Here is a 23574-nt window from a genome sequence, read left to right on the forward strand (position 1 = left end):
AAGAAAAGACACTTACTGATGAGTTGGAAATTCTAGTTCAGCAGCAGAAAAAGTCTCTGCAAAAGGAGAGTGTACAAATCAATTACCTAAATTAAGATGGCAATGTGTTTAATGCATATTATAAGTTGACCCTCCCACTTTTAGGAGGAAAATCAGGACAAAATAAAAAACCTGCGTAAAAATTGGGAAAGTTTTGCTGCTATTTTTGAATACAAAAACTATAAAAAGGAGGAAAATGAAATGTAATGATCATTCTTACATTGAAAAACATCCATTTTTTATACTTTTGCACAAAAAAAGTGAACTTCTGGGATTTTTGCAAAGGGTTCGATTTCGCTGTCATTATTTTTGTAACTTGTTGCTTTTATTTTGAATTAATATCAATAAAATTCTGCACTGTAGCCATATTATGAAACACAGTGGCTCAGTGGTAGCGCTTTGAGCTTCCACACTATAGGCTTGGGTTCCATTTCAGGGTTGGGCATGGTTGACTCAGCCGTTTATCCTTTCAGTGGGCCGATAAAATGAGTACAGTAAAACCTTTCTGCAACGATACTGTTGGGACCTAAAAAAAAGTATCATAACAGACAGGTTATCGTTATAGACAGTTTGATTATTCATGCTGACATTTTACTGGGGCCAAAAAAAAAATTGTTATAGACAAGTTATCATTATAGACAGTATCGTTATACACAGGTTTCACTGTACCAAGCGTACTTGGGAACCAAACATTGTGGGTTCCGCGTTAGGCCCCTGGTCAGGAAAACTGAGCTGGGCACAGAAGGCCTTGACCATCACAAGCTGTCAGGCCACAGGGTTTGGTTTTGTAGTCATATTATATTACTTTTTAAAAAATGAGCATTAATTTGAGACTACTGGGAAAATTCCCAAGTACAGCATTTCACATAGTCGGCAGTTTACTGTAACTGTTTAGTGTTTATTTCAGTCAAACCATGTAAAGTTATAGCAGAATGCGTAAGTATTTACTTCTTTAGCATCTGTTTAAAAGTGTTGGTCTAAAATCAGGAAAATTTCCATGTTTTCGAGTGTTTTTTTTTTCCTTCCAAAAATTGTTCTGGGGAAAATTTTGGAGATTCGGCAGATGTCAACTCGTAACTTTTAACCTAATTTTTTTGTACTAAATTTCTCGAATTATACGCGAATATATACAGCACTGGCATGAAATATTTTTAATGAGAGCTTTGCCTCACCCATTAAATGACAATCCTCTGATTAATAATGTAGGATAACTCAAAAGAAATTTTACAAAGAGAATTACTGAAACCCTAGCTCTCATTACTTTATGACAAATTATTATTTTATTGGAAAAAATACATTTTAAGTATATACATATATATATATATATATACATATATATATATATATATATATATATATATATATATATATATATATATATATATATATATATATATATAATCTTTTCTATATATAATATATAGAAAATCTTTTCACTAACATTCCCCACAAACTCATAATCGATGTTTCAAATAGACTTTTCAACAGACATGAAAAACACATCAATTTAGAAAAACACTCTTGGATTAACCTTGTTAAATTTCGTATTTTTGAGAATTACTTATACAATGGTTCCAATTTCTACAGACAGATCAAAGGAATACCGATGGCCACATCTTTTTCTAGTGCATTTGCAAACCTATTTTTGCATTTTTATGAATCTATTTTTTTTATAAACAACAATATAGAAGCATTTAGATATATTGATGACATTATTATTTTTAATAACAATGATTTTCACAATTTACACAAAGAAATTTACACAAATAAACTACTGCTGAAACAAACAAATAAGGATGAGTCAGTTAATTTCCTTGATCTCAATATTCAACTGAATAATAAAGTTCCCAGTATAGCTTTGTATGATAAGTCAGGATTTTGATTTTAAAGTGTATTCTTTAATACATTTTCACAGTTGTGTCAGTAGAAAAGTGTTCAAAAATATATTCATTTCACAAATTATTAGATATAAAAAAATATGCAATAATAAAACAAATCTGAAAACAGCAATTCGAATTTCAACTGCTACCCTAACTGAAAACCAATATCCGGAGAATCTTACGAAGCATTTCATTTGCAGTCTTGTGGAGGACTAGCGATAGTCAATTGTCAGTTCCTTTATTTTTCTGTTCCATGAATTTGATGGATGTACGTTCTTTCTTTTGATTTTGAGTTCAGGTATGAATTTTGTTTCTCTTGTGGTTTAAATGTTGTTCTATTTTCTTAATATAAATCTTGTAGCTTAAATATTGTTCTATTTTCTTTAAATAAAACTTTTTTTTTTTGTTTTTAAAAGGTTCAATGTTTGTGTTTCATGTCATGCTGATATTCTGGACTTTCAGTAACCCAATTGCTTGTTTTGTGAGATGTCGGGAAATAGTGCTGCTTTTTTAGGCAAATTTCGCCAGCAGCACTCACGAAACATCTCATGGTTTTTCCCTACCCTTGGGGAGTACCCCCTGATGAGGCCCCAGGGTATTTTGGGATTTTTTCATTTTTTCCTTCTTTTAAAAGAATTTTTCGTTCTTGTTCAATCCTTATATTGCTATCAAATATATATATATATATATATATATATATATATATATATATAAGGGTCATTCCATGTCAAGTGATCCAAAGTTTTTTCCCTCACCTTTTTGTATTTCTTTGAAATTTGGCTCATCAATTGTACCCTTTGAGGTAATCAAAAGTCCAAATTTTTAGATTTTTATCTCTATTATTTTTTTATTTATGACACTTTGATTTTTCGAAAAACCCTCTTTTTTTCATGGATGTTTGAACATAAAATGGACGATAACTCAGCACCAGATATAGATAGAAAGATTTGGTAAAAAGCATTTTAAAGTACATTAGTTGCTGTTAAATTGGATATGCAACATGACTAATTTCAAAAATTTTTAATTTTTAAAAAATGAAGTTTAAATTTTAAATTTGAATTTCTTAGAAAAGGTATAATGATTTTTTTTTTTTTAAATTCTTAAAAATGTGTGTGTATTTTATCTTCATTTGTGCAAAGTTTCAAGTTGGGATCTCAATGTGATCATATTTTTATGAATTTTTAAATAAAATTTGACTTATGAAATAATGACATTTTTCAGATTCTAACTAGTTAAATATGGGGTTTTCTTACTGGGGATGGTCTAGTAAGTAGTAATTGATCATGACTATGCTTGAAATGAGCTTACATGAATTTGTAGATTGGTACCCCCCCCCCCCTGCCACACAACCACTTTTTATCTTTTTTTTTCAAAACTGTATTCAAAAAAAAGCTGGCACGTAAGAGTTATAATCATAATAAACTGGGATGCACGCTGCTAAACATCAGCAGTGACTAAGGCTTATAAATGGGGGGGGGGGGGGTCAGAAAAACTTTAACAGACAAATAGAACCACTCATTTGTAGCCTTTTTTTTTCTTTCGAAAAGTGGGACGATAGGGGGAGAGGGAAGAGCAATCTGGAATGAAGCTTAACAACATGGAAGGTTATGCTCAAACTAGCAAAATTTGTTTGATCTATAACTGCTTTTAATATATGCATAAATAGATCTCGCTGCATTGCTCTCCTTTACAACTGAAACTAAAAAGAAAACTAGCATTAAAGAAAAGAAGACCGCCGCACTCCAAATGTTGTAGAAAGACAGTTTTATGCGGAGATACATATGATCTGATACTTAGATTGATTTTTCGTTTAGTGTGAAAAGAATGAAACAAAATGGGGGGAAACACTCCTATTTTGCTATGATCTTGGGGCAAACTATTTCTTTCCTCCCTCCAAAATTGAAAGTTGGCGCAGGGGTAGGGGATGAAATTAATCATAACTTTCCTTATCATATAGTGAATTAATCAAGTAAATTTTGTGAAGTTCGGATTGAAAAAGAAACACTTGGTCCGAAAAAAAAAAAAGCGTCAGGTGAGGCGCGTGATACTATTAGTGTTAATCGTATGTGTGGGTGGGGGGGGGGCAATGTACTTCGTCTTGCTTTAAAGAAGATCATTTACCAGCTTTTTATATGCTTTCTATTCATTTTGTTTTATTTTATTAATTTATTTATTTTTTGCGTTTTGAAAATAGTTTTGAAAAAAAAAATAAAAGTGGTGGTGCTGGGGGGGGGGGGGCTTTTTTCTTGCGTTAAAGAAGATTATTTACCAACTTTTAATAAGTTTACTATTTATTTTGTTTTATTTATTTATTTATTTAATTTTAATTTTCAAAATGTTTTGAAAAAAAAAATTAAAAGTGGTGGGGGGGGGGGGTTACCAATCTACAAATTCATGTCAGCTCATTTCAAGCATAATCATGATCAATTACTACTTACTAGACCATCCCCAGTAAGAAAACCCCATATTTAACTAGTTAGAATCTGAAAAATGTCATTATTTCATAAGTCAAATTTTATTTAAAAATTCATAAAAATATGATCCCATTGAGATCCCAACTTGAAACTTTGCACAAATAAAGATAAAATACACACAAATTTTTGAGAATTTTTTTAAAAAAATCATTATACCTTTTCTGAGAAATTTAAATTTAAAATTTAAATTTCATTTTTTTTAAATTAAAAATTTTCTGAAATTAGTCATGTTGCATATCCAATTAAACAGCAACTAATGTACTTTAAAATGCTTTCTACCAAATCTTTCTATCTATATTTGGTGCTGAGTTATCGTCCATTTTATGTTCAAACATCCATGAAAAAAAGAGGGTTTTTCGAAAAATCAAAGTGTTATAAATAAAAAAATAATAGAGATAAAAATCTAAAAATTTGGACTTTTGATTACCTCGAGGAGTACAATCGATGAGCGAAATTTCAAAGAAATACAAAAGGGTGAGGGAAAAAATTTCCCAAATTTTGGATCACTTGACATGGAATGACCCATAAGAGCAAATATAATACTCTTCTCCTTTTAAAAAATGTTTGTTGCTTTTGCTCTCACATTAGGATGCAGTTCTGAAGTTTTACAAGCATTTGAAATGATACCTTTCAATATAGTCTCCACAGCTGGAATCAGAATCTAAAAAATATGAGCAACATTTATGGTTTAAATGCAGTGTTCAATTTATTTCTAAAATTTTAAACAAATAAAAGAATAAAATATCAGTTAAAACTGTTGAGAACTTACCTGTTTCAGGCGTGCATTTTTCATATCCTCCTCAAAAACGTTCGAAACAATGTATGATAAAATACCTAAAAGGAAGAATAAAGAAGTAGGAATTTCAGCTGTTATTGAATATATTTCAAATCGTTTTACCATGAAAAAGAAATTTCTTCAGGCATGGCACAAACAACAATCATAAAAAAGATTTCACATTTTTAAAATTCAAATGTTCATCAAGAGAAGAAAAAAAATTTCTTTGTATCTTTTATTTGGAAAAGAGAGATTTAGAAGTGACACATTAACATTCCTAACAGGGCCGGCTCTAGTAGTTTTGCCGCCCTATTTGAGGTTGGCAAGTGCCCCCCCCCCTCCATAGCTCTTTCTAAAGTAAGTTATTCAAATACAAATTGGTAATAAACAAAGAAATAAAATCCTGACTTTTATCCCAGCCTTAAAACTGTTTTCCGGAATCAAATACTCCAGATAGACTGGTACATTTAAAGTAATCCTGTAACTTCAAACTGTTGCTTTTCTCCCATTTGTCATTTAAAACTAAATAAATAAAAACCCATCATTTTTTAAAACAATGGCAGGACGGGGCTTGGAATCTCTAGACATGTTGCAATCAGTGGCATAGGAACTTTGTAAAACAAGGGGGAGCAGTGGCTCATAGTGGGAAGAGTCTGGGGTTCAAGAGGCAGAAGCAATGGCGCAACCAGAAAATAATTTTAGGAGAGAGGGCAAAAGATTTTCGCATTTGAAATGGACGTCAATCTCATTCCATCTCTCTCTCACTCTCCCTCTCTCTCTTTCCCAGCAATATTTTAAATTTTATATAGAAAGAATACAAATATAAAAGTGATGACCAGCAACAGGCTCTGGGCCCAGCTAGGCTGGTCCTGATCAATTTACAATCCCCAGTGAAGATCAATGACCCTCTAAAAAATATCTACTCCCTTGCTCATTAATACCTCTTCTGGTAAGCTGTTCCAAGGTTCCACTACTCTGCTAAAATATTAAGTTTTCCTAATATCCATGTTAGCCTGAGATTTAAATAGCTTAAAACAATGACCTTTTGTCCTGTTTTTAGTGCTAAACTTTAGCCCCGTAACATCTTTCATTTTAACAAATTTAAACAACTGAATCATGTCCCCTCGGGCTCTTCTTTGCTCAAGACTGTACATTTTTAGCATTCTAAGCCTGGAATCATAGTCTAAATGAGAAAGTCCATTTATTAGCCTTGTAGCCCACCTTTGAAACTTTTCCAATACATTAATATGTTTCTTAAGATAAGGAGACGAAAACTGAACAGCATACTTGCTAATGTAACATAAAACTTTTGGTTTTGGAAAGGGGTTGTTCAGTACTCGAAGATGGAGCACATAGAAATAGGTCCGGGAGTTCTCCCCGGGAAACATTTTCGAAATTCTACTCCTAAAAACAAAGTTTTTGACAATCTGTGGTAATGTTAAAGGGAGAAAAGGTTTGAATACCCTCCTTGGAAATTTTTCGGAATTGATGTCTTTAAAACGCGATTACTTACAATATTTGTGGCCGTTATGGAAAATGTTATGACACAGGGATTGTATTTGATTTATTTTTCGATTTGATTTATATCTCCCTTACATCATTTCGAAATTGAAGTTCCAAAAACGCAATTGTAGACAAGATTCAGTGATGTCAGGGAGAAGGGAGATACCAGGGCTGTCCACTGGAAACTTTTCGAAATAGAAGTCCTAGATAGCGTTCTTCTATAATGGTACCGGAAGAGTTTTAGACATTCCTTTGCCCTAAATTTTTCGAAATTGTAGTACGAAAAATTCAATTTTAATCTTCCTATTGGTGATATCAGAGAGATGAGTTTCGGGGTCATTAGAAGACTTTCTTATTTTCTGAGAACTAGTGAAAGGGAAAAAAATGAAAGAGGAGGGGGGAGAACCAGTACGCCTGAAATGTGTTTAAAATGAAATGTTTGATGTTACATTTTTCAGATACATTTTATTAAAGGTGCTTGATGAAAACTGTAAAACATTGTTGATAATTTTTCTACAATAAAAGTAAAAAGTAACTTTTAATTGTAAAAATGTATGTGAAAAAGTGTTCCCCAGAATCTCGCAAACATTTTGTGAGGTAAAATGGCATTAAATGGTTCTTTCTATGTGAAATAATGATATGATTTCCTTGACTTAGGTCTCATTTGAAAGCCCGCAAAAAATACCCTCAAATTGATTTACTTCCTTCAAATTCAAAAAAAAAAAAAAAAAAAGGCTGTAAATCACCAGGAAAAGAGTTATAAGCATTTTTAAGCCTAATGGAACATTTATATCCAGTCGGAAATTTATCGTTTGCTAACGAGCTCAGTTTAAATTAAAGTAAATAAAATCATTTTGGATCTGTTGCCATTTTTTCTCGACTGTGAACAAATAAAATTCTTGCTTTTGCTTTGAGGTAAAAATTTCCCCTTTTGCATATTTTTGGGATTTTTTTTTTACTGCCAGCATAAGAGAATCAAGGATTTTAGTTGCATTAATGGAGGGTTGGGTTTAATTTATTCAGGACTTAAAGACTAACCGTTATCAAAATTTAAGAATCATTTTTTGACGGGAAATTTTACAATATATTTTTCTTCTACTATTTGAGCCCAGTTGTTTAACACGTGTCACTTGACATAACTTTTATCTTTGTGGTAGACCGTGCAAAGCCGCTAGCAGATAAATAAATCAAGTAATTTGCTGCCTTTAAAAAAGTGAGTTTGTAGTTAAATTTCAAACTGGTTTTTGCATATCCAAACACTGATACACACTTTAAACTCTTTTTTAACATTAAAGTAGCACATCTTGTGGCACTGAAACATGTACTAATATTTTCCAAAGAGATTTAAATCGCATAACTTGCCGCCCCTCAAATTAAACTGAATTTCTAGTTTAATTCCGAACTATGTTTTGTATATTCAAACACTGGTACAAACTATAAATTCTTATTTTTTTTTTTAAACATTAAAGCTGTGTATCTTATGGCACTGAAACAGATATTTAAAAAAAAAGTTTCAATTTCAAAATTTGCCACCCTTAAAATCTGCCGCCCTTGGAGGCCGCCTAAGTCACCTACCCCTAGAGCCGGACCTGATTCTTAATGTGTCACTTCATCATCAATCCTCATTCAAGAGTTCAAGTTGTAAAATAGAATTTAAAAAAAAATCTGAGCTTCTTCTTTCATATTCACTTCGACAAATATCAACATTTTGACTGTTTCATGCATAAATCCCAACATATACCCAAACTACATTTAAAAATGTCATACATTGAAATTAAAGTAAGTTCTAATTGGAAAATTGAATTTAGAAGCTTTAAAGAACAAAACTCTTTTTTTTTAATGACATTTTAAGTAAGAAATTCTTTTAGTTTTGTGTCCTCCCAGTATAGATACTCAAAATTGGACAAGTTGCTTGTCTTTTTTTCATTGTTGAGAACTTCTCTGTTTTGTACTGGTAAAGAGCCTTGTTTTGTGCTAAAATAAGTGTAACGTCAATAGGCTCAAATAAGAAGTTAAAATAGGCAGAATGGTTTTGAGGGCAATTGCCCCTTTGTCAGTGATTAACTAATCTTGCAAGAGTGCATGTTTAAATACCTTAGAAACTTATTTGCGCCTATTGACGTTGCAATTATTTTAACATTTTTAGAGCAAAGACTTGCTTTGTTTGACTCAAAAAAGGAGATTACAAATTTTACGTCTCTTGTCCTTTTCAAAAAAAAAAAAAAAATTACACAGGCCTATCATTTCAAAAATTTCTGGGGGCGGGGGCAAAGGGTTGCGTTCAATACATCACTCATTCCTTTCAAAAACGACATCTTTCAAAAATTAGAGATTTTGAGTTAAGCCTTTTTTTGAACTGCAATGAATGAGAAGCATGTCTCTGCAAGATCTGCATTTCTATTGCTTAATATTTTTCCGCTAAAGAGCAAAAGTGTAGCATTTGCATTTTCAAGTATTTTCGGAATGTTCTTTTCAAGAGTGTCACATCTTGGGTTGTGGTTGATCCATTAGGCATGAAAAATCTATGTCGTAAAAAATTACTGACAAAAATGCCCCACTTCATAATGTTTCTAAAATCCAGGGTTGGGGGGGGGGGGGGAGGCACCAAATAATAAGTGTGTTTGTACATTTAATTACATTGTATTATTTTGCTTCTCATAGATTTAGGACAAGATCTTCAACATTTACACAGTGAATAAATATCCATACGCAGCTTGATTTAAGCATAAGATGAAAGCAAGAATTCAGTTAAATGACAGTAACATAGGTTTTACAGGTTTCCAATACATGTGTTTAATATTAGAAAATGGCTGAATATTTTATCCATCTTTTAAAATGCTTCAAAGTTAAGGTTTTTCCCATAAATTTGTATTGATTTTGATTTGATGAATATGAATTCATTTGAGCATCTCACACATGGAACATATGAAAAATTACCATAATAAAGTTACAACATAACAACAGACAGTTTAAAGAATGTTTTGCTTTGAAAAATAGGTTTTACTTTTAAGGAACTTATACCTGAACTTCCCTAAAAGAAAAAAAAGGTAGAGCTGGAGTGAGTTTAAATCAAAATTAATGACAGATACAATCACTCACCAGATTGAACAAAGAAAACTTCTTCCTCACACTCCCAAACACAGAAAAGAAGGCGGATGTTCTCAAGTAGCTGTTGCTCGTTGAATCTGAAATAAATACATACATAAAATAAATAAGACATATGCCTTTCTTTAAAACTTTCTTATGAACTTTCCATGCGCAACAAATTGAATATCATCTAATGAACTAATACTATATACAATTTATTTATTCAACATAAATAATTATTTTAAGAAAGTTTAAGCATTCAAAAAATGCTTTTCCCCTCACTTTTTCATGGCAATAGCCACCACTGTTTAAGGGTGCATTACAAGTACAGTTAATTCGCTAACAATTTTCAAGGGACCACAAAAACATGGGTCAAATTGGAGCCGAAATACAAGTATCAAGCGATGATGTGTCATGGTTATAAAAATATTTCCTTTTATACCAGCTTTTTCAGAACAATATGCACGCAAATGATAGTATTTATGTATTTTTAATGAACTTATTTTTCTGATTCTTATGAACCTTGTTGCTGAACCCCTTTACCAAACTAATAAAGTACAATCATGCACACATACCTACATCAAATGAGAGTATATTATAGGCATGAAAGAAAAAATGCAGTTCTACTTCAATATCTTCCAATTGGCCAAATTGCCCCGATAAAAAGGGGTCGAATAAGGTTTTTTTTAAAGAGGTCGCAGGGACCTTCCCATCAGGGCTCCCTGCTCCTGCATAAAATCCACAAAGCAGAACCAACAAATAAAAAGAACTCACTTTATAATAAAAACATCCAATGGCATCACTCTAAAAATATGCAAGAACCATGCTAATTCTAATTCTGACTTCTGAAATAGACAAAAAATGATATTTGAGCAAAACATATAAGGGTCATTCTCCAGAAAATGTAACTTTTGAATGCAAATATTTTTCAATTTTGAAATCTTTTGTTTTCTTTTTTTCATTCTTACACAAAAGTGTTACCTACTAGAAGTAACCATAAACAATGGGCCAGCTAAGTTTTAATTATTTTACTCCTAAATAAAAAAAATGCCTTGTCCACAGAAATAATAATAAAAAAAAATAAATAAATAAATAAAAAAAAAAAAAAAATAAAAAAAACTCTTAATATTTAAAAATCAAGGCCAATTTAATATCAAAGTATTAATTTTGCAAACAATCAGGTATTTTAATGATTAGTGAGAATATAATATTAAGCTATATTAATTAAAGTACGGCATAATTGGTAGTTTCAAATGTACGTTAAAAAATAGTATTTAGTAAATTTGATGATATACTGGCAATTATGATTTTGGTAGAATGCCTATTGTTGATGTATTTCCCCTCCAACATTTCTTTTCACCTCAGAAATAAAGACATTGATAAGGTCTGTCACGGTAGTGAGGAATTTTCCGTTAATATAGACCAAATAGATACATTTTTCAGGGAATTTTTTTTTTCTTCGTTGCTACAATCTGAACATGTTAAGCATATGAAGCATGTTCACTTCTTTTTTTACATGAATTTGCATCCCTGAAATTCAAGTTCACGGAGGTGAGAAGTCAGAGTAACCACACTAAGTTTTTAAAGAAAAATCTATCTTCTTGTTTTTCGATGAAAATCTCACTTCAAGTATGGCTGAAAAAAAAACAAGGGGGCTCCTTTGTATCATGGAAAATAAAATTTGATGTCATTACTGCCATGTGTTAATGAGGAAATGGCATTTTGTGTTTAGGTAATGGAGGTGAGAATTTATTGTGTGACATGACTTCTTATCCTACTAAAACAAACTAAAACACAATATTAAAATATTGAATGTACTTAAAAAATTAGTATTTGAGACAATTGTGAAAAGAATAATAAATAAATAAGTACATACTTTTAATTAAACAAGTTATTAAGCAACATAAACAGTCACACAAGGTGTGTGACTTGCTATGGAGGTGAAAATTCACATATTGTGAACCAAAAATTTACTAAAATAAAAATTATCATTAAAAAACTGTTGGCAGGATTAAATAGATATTTTTTTGATGACATTAAAAAGCATTGTTAAAAGAATTATTCCTAAAAGTTTTTACTTTAAAAGTCGTGCAACAGAAAAGGTACTTTTTGAAGAATGACCAATATAGCCCAATAAATTCAGGATTTTTTGCACCACAAATTTATAATTAAGAAATATTTTCAGAATTAGTTCCTCATAGCAAGTAGAGTAAATGCTAAAAAGTGCCCTAAGTTCCCATGTGAGCTTCCACCCAAAATGGCAGTTCAAAAAAAGGTAGCCGCCTAGTACTTTTTGTTTTCCTTATAACTCGGTCAAAAATGAAGATTTTTCAGTTCTAAAAAAAAAACCTGTATGCTCTAAAAGTAATATTTTTTCAATATATACCTTAAAATAACTAATAAAAAAGTTCAAAAAATTATTTTGATACCAAAAGCTAAAATTTCTATTTTCTATGTAATAAGCAGCAAAACAAATAAGCTTCTAAAATAAAGAATTTTTTATGGTATTCTTTTTAATGTATTAACTGCAAAATAATTGATAAATTCCATTTATTGAATAACCAAGTAGCTTTTGTTCCATTTCTGAACGAAATCTTTCTATTTCTAGCCAGTGCGGGATCTAGCCGATCATTTTGGGAGGGGCCATCTGAAATTTTGGAGCAAACTCCCCAGGAATTTTACTAAAATGAAGTTTTAAGAACTAATTTTATACTATTTTTAGAAATGTTCTGTGAGGGGGGTGGATTAAGGAATCTCTGTTGAAAATGTTTCGAAATTGGCATTTCCGAGTAATTTTTAAAAATTAGGGTCCTAGAAACACATTTAGGCTATTTTTTATGATGTAAGAAGAAAGGTAAGGGTGATGACCCCAAAATACTTTTCGAAAATGAAGCTTAGAAACAGAAATATTCTGCCGTTTATATGTTGAGAAATTAGGAGAGATATAGGTGCTCTTCCAGCTCTTCTGCTGTTGAGCCTTGGAATCTCCCCTCCCTGGGAATATTTTGCCATTGAGACTAAAAATCCAATTTTAAGTTATATTTGGACGTATTAAAGAAAGGGATGGAAGATTCGTTACCCTCCAAAAATCTCATTTAAAGAGGGAAGCGGGGAAGGTTCATATGGGTCATTCTCCAAAAAGTGTAACTTTTAAGTCACACGAACTTTACAGTAAAAGCTTTAAAGAATAGTTCATTTAACAATATTTTTTACATTCCCCATAAATGTATCCCTTTAAATCTGTCAACATTTTTTGTAAAAAAAAATTTTTTTTCAACATTTTTTTTTGTTTTACAACATGTGAATTCACACCTCCATGACATGTCACACACCTGGTATAGCTCATAATGATGCTTAATAACTTGTTTAAATAAAACATTGAACTTATTTTTTATAAATTTTTCCTTACAAGTGACTCAAACACTAAATGCTAAGAGTGTATTTAAATTTTTTTCTCTTGTGACTTAATTCGCTTTAGTAGGAAAATGGGGTATGTCATACAAAAAAATCTCACCTCCGTTACCTAAACTCAAAATGCTATTCCTCATTAACACGTGGCAGTAATGACATTGATTTTTATTTTCCATGATACAAGGGAGCCTCCTGGTTAATTTTCAGCCATAGTAAAAGTTGTGAGATTTTTGTCGAAAAACAAGAAGATAGATTTTGCTTTAAAACTTAGTGTGGTTACTCTGACTTCTCACTTCCATGAACTTGAATTTCAGGGGTGTAAATTAATGTAAAAAAAAAAGAAGTGAACATGTTTTCATATGCTTAACATGTGCAGATTGTATCAATGAAGAAAAAAAAAATCCCTGAAAAATATATCTATTAGGCCTCTATTAATGGCAAATTTCTAACCTCCGTGACAGACCTAATCAATGTCATTATTTCGGTAAAAATAAATGACGGTGGATAAATATATCAATACTAGGCATTCTACCAGAATTATAAATTGCCAGTACATAATCAAATTTAGTAAATACTATTTTTCAAAATACATTTGAAACTACTAAGTAAGCAGTGCTTTAATTAAGAGAGCTTAATATTATATTCCCACTAATAATTAAAATAGCTGATTGTATGCACAATTAACAAAATTACTACTTTGATATTAAATTGGCCTCAATTTTTAAACATTAAAAGTTTTTTCTTTTTTCTTATTTCCGTGAACAAGGCATATTATTATTATTATTTTTTATGAGTAAAATAATTGGAACTTAGCTGGGCTTTATTTATGTTTACTTCTAGTAGATTACCAAGACATGGGCTACCGAAAGTGATGATGATTTATTATCTGTTGCTGGGTACAATTTGTTTAGACAAGATAGAGTAGGTAAAAGAGGGGGTGGGGTTTTATTTTATGTCAGAGACACTTTAACTTGCAATGAATTGGTAATTAATGATAAACCAAATGAGATTGATATGATTTGGCTGGAGTTGATGAGCAATAAGGGCAATAAACTACGTTTAGGGAACATTTATAGGCCACCCAACTTAAGCCAGGGTCAAGATGAACAGTTGTTTAGTATTATTAGTGACATTTCAAGCAAGGGGTCAGTCATTATAATGGGAGATTTTAATTTTCCAGGAATTGATTGGAATAATTTTTACCATAGTAATAGCAGAGAAGAAGAATTTTTAAAAATAATTGGTGACTGTTTTTTAGATCAAATTGTAACTCAGGGTACTCGTCAGGACGTGATTTGGGATCTAGTTTTCTGTGATATGGAAGGTTCTGTTCAGGGGTTATGTGTAGGGGAACACATTGGAGACAGTGACCACAACAGTATTAGGTTTGGGATTAAATTTGACACACACAAAGTAGAGAATTTTAGGTTTGTGCCCAATTTCAGAAATACTGATTTTGTGGCACTTAGGCAGAGTTTGAAAGCAATTTTTTCTTTGGGATTGGACAATAGCGATGTGAATCTTCAGTGGGCAGAGTTTAAGGAAAAGCTAGCAAAAACGGTTGGGGATTATGTTTCTTTTAGGAGAAAGGGTGTCAACACTAAAATTTGGCCAATGGTTCTCCAGGGAAACTAAAGACGCTCTAAATTACAAGCAAGCTGCTTTTCATAGGTTTAGAGAAACTGGTAACAGTGCAGATAGGCTCGTTTATTGTAAGGCAAGGCATAAATTTAAGTATTTGGTACGGATTCAGAAAAGAGCGTTGGAGCAAAGACTGGCAGATAACATTAACAGGAATCCTAAGAGGTTTTTTGCAACTGCTAATTCGGCGAAAGTTCGAATAGTCATATTGGGCCACTGGTTGATGAGCATGGAATTTTAATTCAAGACGATAGTGATATTGCTAATGTTCTTAATAACTTTTTTTCGAGTGTTTTTAACGATAACTGTATCTCAACAGTTGACACCAACAAGACACAAGCTATAGTACAGCTTGAGGACTTTGTATTTTTCAGGGATGACGTTTTACTTCATTTGAAAAAAATTAAAGAGACTAAGGCTCCGGGACCTGATAATATTTATCCAAAAATTTTAGTTGAATATGCGGAGGAATTAGCAGATGTAATCGTAAATATTTTCAATGCTTCTTATAACTCGGGGACAGTGCCAGAGGACTGGAAGCTAGCTAACATTACACCGCTCTTCAAGAAAGGGTCTAAAGGGAGTGCGGGAAATTATAGACCTGTGAGTCTAACTTCGGTGGTTTGCAAAATTTTTGAAACATTGATAAAAATTAAGATAGTAAATTTTCTAGTGACTAATAATCTATTGACTAGATTTCAGTACGGTTTCAGGAAAGGTAAATATTGTGCAACTAATTTATTACATTTCTATGACAAAGTTACCATGGCTTTGGACAATAAGAAGCCTGTAGATGTTGTTTACATTGATTTTCAAAAAGTTTTCGATAAGGTACCGCATGTTGCTCTACTTAGCAAATTAGCTGATATTGGAATAGGAGGGAAAACTTTCATTTGGGTAAAAAACTGGCTGATCGGAAGGAAACAAAGGGTAGTTGTAAGGGGAAATTATTCTAATTGGAGTGAGGTTTTAAGTGGGGTTCCTCAAGGATCAGTGTTAGGGCCTGTTTTGTTCATTGTTTTTATGAACGATATTCACAAAAATATTTCTGGGAACATGAATTGTTTTGCTGATGATGTCAAAGTTATGGGGACTGTAGAAAATGAAGAACAAGCAAAACAGCTGCAAGAGGATCTAGATCATATTACGGAGTGGGCTGATAAATGGGGTATGGCTGTTAATGTTGGGAAATGTCAAGTGCTACATTTAGGGCATGGAAATAAGCGTACAAGTTATTATTTGCAAGGTTCAGTCATTAGTTAGGGGTCTTAATAAGCCAGGATTTAAAGTTTAGCCAACCCAACAGTGCAGCATAGCTAGTAACAAAGCCAATAAGATGCTTGGGTTTATCAATAGATCTTTTTCAAACAAATCTAAAGAAGTTCTTCTGCCCTTATATAGAAGTTTGGTAAGACCTCATTTGGAGTATGCTGTTTAGTTTTGGTCTCCTTATCTTAAGAAAGACATTAATGCATTGGAAAGGGTTCAAAGGCGAGCTACAAGGCTAATAAATGGACTTTCTCATTTAGACTACGATTCCAGTCTTAGAAGGCTAAAAATGTATAGTCTTGAGCAAAGAAGAGACCGAGGGGACATGATTCAGTTGTTTAAATTTATTAAAATGAAAGATGTTACGGGGCTGAAGTTTAGCACTGAAAACAGGACAAGGGGTCATTGTTTTAAGCTATTTAAATCTCAGGCTAACATGGATGTTAGGAAAAATTATTATTTTAGCAGGGTAGTGGAACCTTGGAACAGTTTACCGGAAGAGGTGGTAATGTGCAAGGGAGTAGATAGCTTTAAGAGAGCCATTGATCTTCACTGGGGATTGTAAATTGACTAGGACCAGTCTAGCTGGGCCCAGAGCCTGTTGCTGGTCGTCACTTTTGTATTTGTATTTGTAACACTTTCTTGAAAGAATGAAAAAAAAAAAAATAAATAAATAAAATAAAATGTTTCAAAATTGAAAAAAAAAAAAAAAATTGAAATCTGTTAAATTTTGTTATGTTCTCAGATTATTTTCTATTTTTTTTTCTTCTTAAAAAAATTCTTACACTCACAAGGTTTTGGGAGGGGCCATGGCTCCCTTCATATGAAAATAGTTTTTCATGCAACAAATTATTTAATTAATGATCTAAAGTATTTCTTTATTGTCAGAAAGCTGTTGTTTTATTTCACTGATAATGATATCCAATAATTCGTAATACTCTGCTTTGAAGGAATGAAATTTGTCACGATTGTGGTGTTGAGGAGAGCTTTCAAAAGCTATGATGTCTAGCATTCTTTTCCTCTTTACTGGTCTTTCCTCAGATACTTCTTTCTCGTCTATTAAGCTGACTGCTTCTTTGAGAATTAAGGCTGTTTGTTTACTGTAGCTAGCACCTTCATTTGCCAACTTTCAAATGTAGATGGCGCGGATTTTCACTCGGTTTATAGGGAGGAAAAAATAAAGGGGCCTCTCTAAACAGCTTCACACAGAGGGGAGTAATTAGGCGTTAAAAACTGTCACGGGAACCGAACCCCTCTCCCTTCAGGCAAATGCAAAGCCGAAGACCGGTTTGCTCTTTCAACATTTCTCAGGATGTAGTGGAAGAGCAACAAATGGTCAAATTTTAGCTTCCGAACGATTTTTGTGATGCACTTGTGGGAATTAGTTTTTCTGAAAGGTATTGACACCAAGGCCCAATTTCCCAATAGGCCTAAAGACGCCAAAATTTTCGGGGGCGGCAAATTTTGCTTTAACCACATTTTTTTTTTATTTATTTATTTTTTTTTTTTGTTCTTAAAAGTAAAATATTAGCATTTTTTCATTTTTCAAAGTTACTATTTTTTCATGTCATTTAATAATGATTACTTTCACACATCTTATGAAAATCAAATGTGTTTCAATCAGGGTAATTGATCAGCGTAAAACAGTAAGTGAAGACGAAAAGAGGGTGTCAATTTCAGAAAGTGTCGTTGCGTTTATCCAGAAGTCGCAACAAGATTGGAGTTTGACAAGGATTTTAGTGTTATACTTAAGTTGATTCAGTGCTGTTTTTTTGAGTGATTGACGTTTATTTTCTTTTTTACATTATTAATATTTAAAAATTGTTTTCTGTTAGTATTAAGTCTCGAAGATAAATAAAAATGAATGTTGAACGAAAAAGGCTGATTGCTTTTAAATATAGTCCAGGATCTGAAGGGGGTTGAGCATGCATGGAAAGGCTGACGCAATATTATTTCTGATTATTGTTACAGGCACGACGGTGATTATGAAACCACATGTCGTCGCCCTCAGGGTGGTCGACAAACCCGGGGGAGGGGGGAAAGCAGTGGGGGGAGCCGTTTGCTAAAACAGTCATAAGACTGTAAAATATTTGAGATAAAACACTGAAAAAAGTGACAATCGATGCAACAAAACAAGGGCTTCATAAAAGCTAAATATGATTATGGACCTATCTTTGTTGGTTTCTGAGTAAAATTCCATTTTTCCCAAACAAGCAAAATTTTTGAATAAAATGCGCAAAACAAACTTTTTTTGACCAAAATAAATTCCAAATCAAAATTGTTTGATTTTTTTAAAAAATAAAGTCCTAAATATCATTACTCAGTTGGTTAAAACTATTTAAGTACTGTTAAAAATGACAGTAGCAAGCTCGAACACTATTAATAGTATAGTTCAGGATCTGAAGGGGGGTTTTGAGCATGCATGGAAGACCTGATGCAAAATTATTTCTGATTATTGTTACAGGCACTATAGTGATTATGAAAGCACATGTCCCCCTCCCCTTGGCGGTCGACATCCCCGGGGGAGGGGGAAAGCAGTAGGGGGACGCCGTTTACTAAAACACTCATAACTCGCGAAGCGTAGAAGGTAAAGCCAGGAGGCAAAGCACTAAAAATGTGTCAAAAGATGCAACAGAACAAGGGCTTGAAAAACCTAAATATGTTTATAGTCCTATCTTTGTTGGTTTATAAGTAAAATTCCTTTTTTAGCAGCCATGCAAAAATTTCAAATAAAATACGAAAAGCTTTTTTTTTTCAAAGCTTCTTTTTTAAAATTATTTAACCGTTTAGGGAATCAGTAAAATCTGAAACTTCTTCATTCAGTTTATTTAAAACTACTTAATTATTATCAACGTGAGTGTTAAAAAGCGAAATAGAAAATGCAAGCACTGTCTAAGTTAGCGCATTGAATAAAACGGCAGTATGCTAAGGAGAAAAAAAAAGGAGCCTTATTATTCTTATGACGAACTATTCATCCTTCAGTTTACAAACTTATTCTAATTGCAAAAAATTCAATTATGGCTTTAATTTTGTTATATACTGCTTTAAATTTGAGAGGAACTAGGGAACTTGTACCCAACAAAGAACAGTGATACAAGAAATAATATGTATTAAATAAATATAAAAAATGAGAAGCATCTTTGCGCTTTTATGAAAACGAATATAAATATAAAATTATACACTAGAGTTCTAAAAAAAACTAACTAAATAAAATTAGTAAAATAAAGTGAATTAAAAAATAATTGCAGAATATCAATATGCATACATAAAGCATTAATATATCAGAAATTTTGAAAGCTGGATCATACTCTTTTTTGTTGACTCGTTATTGTTCTATTGAATGGTTCTCTTCCGAGTATTTTGTAGTTTATGGGTTTTTGCTTTAGCCTTAAAAGCACAGTATTTACAGCAAGATGAATTATTAATAAAACATTTACAAGATTATTTACAGTTCTTGCCTGCGCAGTGTGGAATTAAACTCTCTGGTAACACTGGATGCATCATAAAGTGCGGGGCTTTATTGTTTTATTTTCATTTAAGTAAAACCCAAACTTGGTTACATCTAAACACACTGCTAAGGTACAGGGGGATTGATTCAATAGTACAGTTGAGCAATACTTCTTAGCACATGTTGGAAAGAATTGCAGGAGCATGGTAGAGAGCTGATATTATATTTATTTCTGTTGGAAATGACAAGAAGTTATTGTGTGTAATGGTTGCATTCGCAAGAAATACCTATTTTCTTGACAATTTTTTTTATAATACAGCTTCTAACAGTTGAAATTTTGAAGCACTCCGAAATTTTTTTAATGATAACTCTAGCGTACAAAAAACAGTTTCCGACTTTTTTGGTAAAGTGAAAGCATACTTTTTTGTTCCTGTTTTAGTTGTTGAATTGCAGGCGGAAAATGCGTCAAAAGCTTGTAAAATTTTAGATTATTTTAGAAAAAAATTTCCGTAAGTGCTCCTGAAGATAGATGCCATCCTTAGCTGTTTTCCTTTCCACAACACCAGCACATGAAATGGCAACCTCTGTCCTTTAACAAAGATTGCCAGTAAGAATTCATTAGTTTCTGATCTATAAACTATTAGTTACTTTTTCCCCTATTTTGCACTGAATCATATGAGGGAAGATAGATTCTGTTGCGTGCTTCTTCCTGGTTGGACTCGTGCATTTCAGAGAAATTTATTACTTGACTCTCAGATTTTAAATAATATTCATTTTTGTTTTCAGAGTTACAAGGCACCAGAAGCTGATTGGATGCAGGAATGGATATGTTACATATTACATACTCTGAAATGTACTTTTAAAGGTTCTTTTTATTTTCAGGAATGGCTTGACACGAAACCGCTGGTTTGGTACCTAGTGATTTTTCTTATAAGCGAAGGAGACTTTCCTGAACTTCTGGTTTTCAAGTTATAAAAATGACAGTGAGATGTACCGATCGTGTTTAAGGTCCACTCGTGTAGTTTGACTATTGGAGAGAAAAATTTTATTATTTTTTATTTGGAGACATGCAAAATCTTTGCTGGATTTGAAAGTAGTGTTTGGGACATTATGGACCAGAGTCACTCCATCGATAACTTGAACTTTGTTCTTAAAATAGGGTGCTTCTTCCAGAGTTTTGCTGCAAGAAGTATCATTTTCAATTACATTCACGAAATCGGACCTCACGCTTTGCTACAGTGAACCATTCTGATGAACCTAACCTAGCATTGGGCTTATTGTATGGGAATGATTTTTAGATGTACTAACATCACTTTTGAGCTAACGTTTCCCAGATTAAATGTTTTTTTTTTTTTTTTTGGTTTTCTTTTGCTGTTTTGCAGTTGCTATAGAAAACATTGCCATTGCAGGACTTTTCTCGATAAGAGACTATTCACATTTTCTTTTAACGTTCCACTGAAATTTTGTTGCTGCTTATGTGGCAATAGCCTCGCTCACTATGTTTTATAACTCAGGTGTAAAATCTGCAAAAGGGTTATCCTGATCACTTATATTTATCCTTTCTGTAATTACTTCGTACCGTATTTTATGGAAGAAATGGCGCGGCGTTTACGTGTTTGAAACCAAAAAAAGTGGAATGCGGCGCTTATACCAGTGCGGCGTTTATGATGTTTTAAAATTTTTTATTTGCTTTCAAAAAAAAAAATCGGATATTCGAATTTCAGTATATTTCACATTGTTGCCAAAAGATGGCGCCAGCTCCGATCTGAAAACTACGTTGCCTTGCATGGCTACCCAACCTCTTTTTTTCCGGGGGTGTTAAAAATAAACTCTTCCACCTCTGCTCCCTGGTCAAACCAGTGGGGGAAAGGTGAAACGGCATTCCTTACTCATTGATTCAGTATTGGAAAGCTGCGAGCCTATTTTCTACTAGCGCTTCTTATCTTTCGTTCGTTCGATATTTTTGAATTTCTCTCATGGCTCCTAAGCGTCACATGAGCTATACTGCAGCCTTTAAGCTTCAAGTCATTGAAAAGGCGGAGAGTGTTGGAAATCATGCTGCAGGACGTGAATTTGCAGTTGATTAGCGATGCATCCGTCGTTGGCGATCAGAAAAGGCGGAGCTCAAAGATATGCCGAAAACTAAACGGGCTAGAAGAGGCGGAACCGCCCAGTGGCCTGTTTTGGAAGATCGGCTCGAAAAGTGGATTTTGGAGCAAAGGGAAAAGGGATCCCCTCTCTCCACAGTGCATATTCGCATTCAAGCGAGAAGGTTGGCCGCTGATATGGAGATACATAATTTCAACAGCAACTCAAACTGGTGCTATCGGTTTCTGCACCGAAAAAAGTTATCAGTGCGGCAAAAAACGACTGTTGTACAGAGCTTGCCTGGTGACTGGGAGGCAAAAAAAAGTCATTTCTGGATTTCGTACATCGTACGATTGCTGATAAAAAGCTGACAGCTTCACAAGTGATAAACATGGACGAGGTTCCCCTGACTTTGGATTGTCCTCCCAACCGGACAGTCAGCAAAACAGGGGAAAAATCCATCGCAATTGCGACTACAGGACATGAAAAGTCCTCATTTACGTGTGTCCTCGCCTGTTCAGCAGATGGTGAGAAGCTAAAACCGCTAATAATTTTCAAGCGGAAGACGATTCCAAAGGAAAATTTCCCGAAGGATGTGGTTATCCAGTACAACGAAAAAGGCTGGATGTGTGAAAGCGTAATGTTGCACTGGATAACGGAAGTGTGGCGGAAACGAAAGGGATGTTTTTTCGAACCCAGGGGCCTACTTATTTTTGATTCGATGCACGCCCATTTGTTGGATTCAGTTAAAGAGCACGCAAAACAGGCATCTGCTTCTCTTGCTGTTATTCCAGGTGGATTAACAAAGCTGCTACAGCCCCTGGATTTAACCGTCAATCGCAGCTTTAAATGCCACGTACGGAAGCAGCAGGAAACTTGGATGGCCGCAAATGCTTCATACACAAAAGCAGGCAACCTTAAGCGAGCGTCGTATGAAGAAGTGGCGAAATGGGTATCGCTTGCTTGGAAAGAAGTGTCGCCTAACACTATAAAAGGAGCTTTCGCACTAGCAGAAATCTTTTGTGAAAATGTGCCAGAGATTGTCGAAACTATCTCGGACGACGAAGAATCGCGTGAAAATGATGCAGAATTGGAAGATGAACTTCTCTCACTCTTCCGTTTTGATGTTGAATCAAGCAATTTCGGGGGACTTAGCTAAAGTAGTTTCTAATTAAGAGGATGCGACCCGCTTTAAAAAGCGTGCTGTAGTGGAGCTAACCACTTAAAAAAACTACAACACACGAACTTAATTTTTTTTTGTATCTGGCAACTGACTTGTCTCGTCGATTTGTTTACTTTTTATGTTTTTCTATTGTTGTTTTTTCCATTGTCATACATTAATTTTACCTTTTCCATAAGCGCTGTAAATGTTTTTAATAGCGCCGTTCACATGACGCTTTTCGACCCAGGAAAAACCCTGCTTTCGACCGCAAGCCGGTTATTTGCTGGGGAAATGCTGGAATTTTTTTCCTCCTGCTTGGGGGTAGGAGAAAAGCCGGGTTGTTACCCAGAATGCACTGCGCCAACTGTGACGGTTTACTTCCTCCATTTAGGATTTGCGCAAAGGATGCTGGGTAAATCCGCTCTCTGGGATAAACCAGCTTTTCACATGTGAATGAGGAATTTTTCGATCCGGGTTTTTGCAGAGCCGGAGCGAGAAAATGCGAGGTAGAAAAACGTCATGTGAACGGCCCTAATGATTATAAATGAATTTTTAATTGTTTTTTCTATTTTTGCTACCTTTTAAGCAGTCTAAAGTATCAGTGACGTACTGTGTACTCACCATTGTTAGCACGGCGATTGCGACGGGTGCGGCGTTTACGATACGTTTTTCGTACATTGCGCTCATTATTGCGAGTGCGGTGTTTACGATACGTTTTTCGTAAATTTCGCTCATTATTGCGAGTGCGGCTTTTACGCCGGGTGCGGCGTTTCTTCCATAAAATACGATACTTGCAA

General features: G+C 33.5%; 1 protein-coding gene across 6 annotated transcripts in view; it reads right to left on the minus strand.

Moving 5' to 3' along the window:
* Nucleotides 1–23574, minus strand: part of LOC129224533 (Fanconi anemia group A protein homolog) — a 97553-nt gene that overhangs the window by 27666 nt on the left and 46313 nt on the right. For 4 of the 6 annotated variants that reach the window (XM_054859005.1, XM_054859000.1, XM_054859002.1 and 1 more), the window contains exons 2-6: nucleotides 10533–10603; nucleotides 9771–9856; nucleotides 5163–5227; nucleotides 5021–5054; nucleotides 17–56 (exon numbers count right to left, since the gene is read on the minus strand). In XM_054859005.1, coding sequence (XP_054714980.1) covers nucleotides 17–56; nucleotides 5021–5054; nucleotides 5163–5227; nucleotides 9771–9856; nucleotides 10533–10558 — 251 coding nt within the window. In that variant the 5' untranslated portion in view covers nucleotides 10559–10603. The remainder of the gene's footprint in view (nucleotides 1–16; nucleotides 57–5020; nucleotides 5055–5162; nucleotides 5228–9770; nucleotides 9857–10532; nucleotides 10604–23574) is intronic. The other 2 variants (XM_054859004.1, XM_054859003.1) reach the window with 2 other exon arrangements.

Source organism: Uloborus diversus, chromosome 6 (assembly GCF_026930045.1).
Source record: "Uloborus diversus isolate 005 chromosome 6, Udiv.v.3.1, whole genome shotgun sequence".
Classification (NCBI taxonomy): domain Eukaryota; kingdom Metazoa; phylum Arthropoda; class Arachnida; order Araneae; family Uloboridae; genus Uloborus; species Uloborus diversus.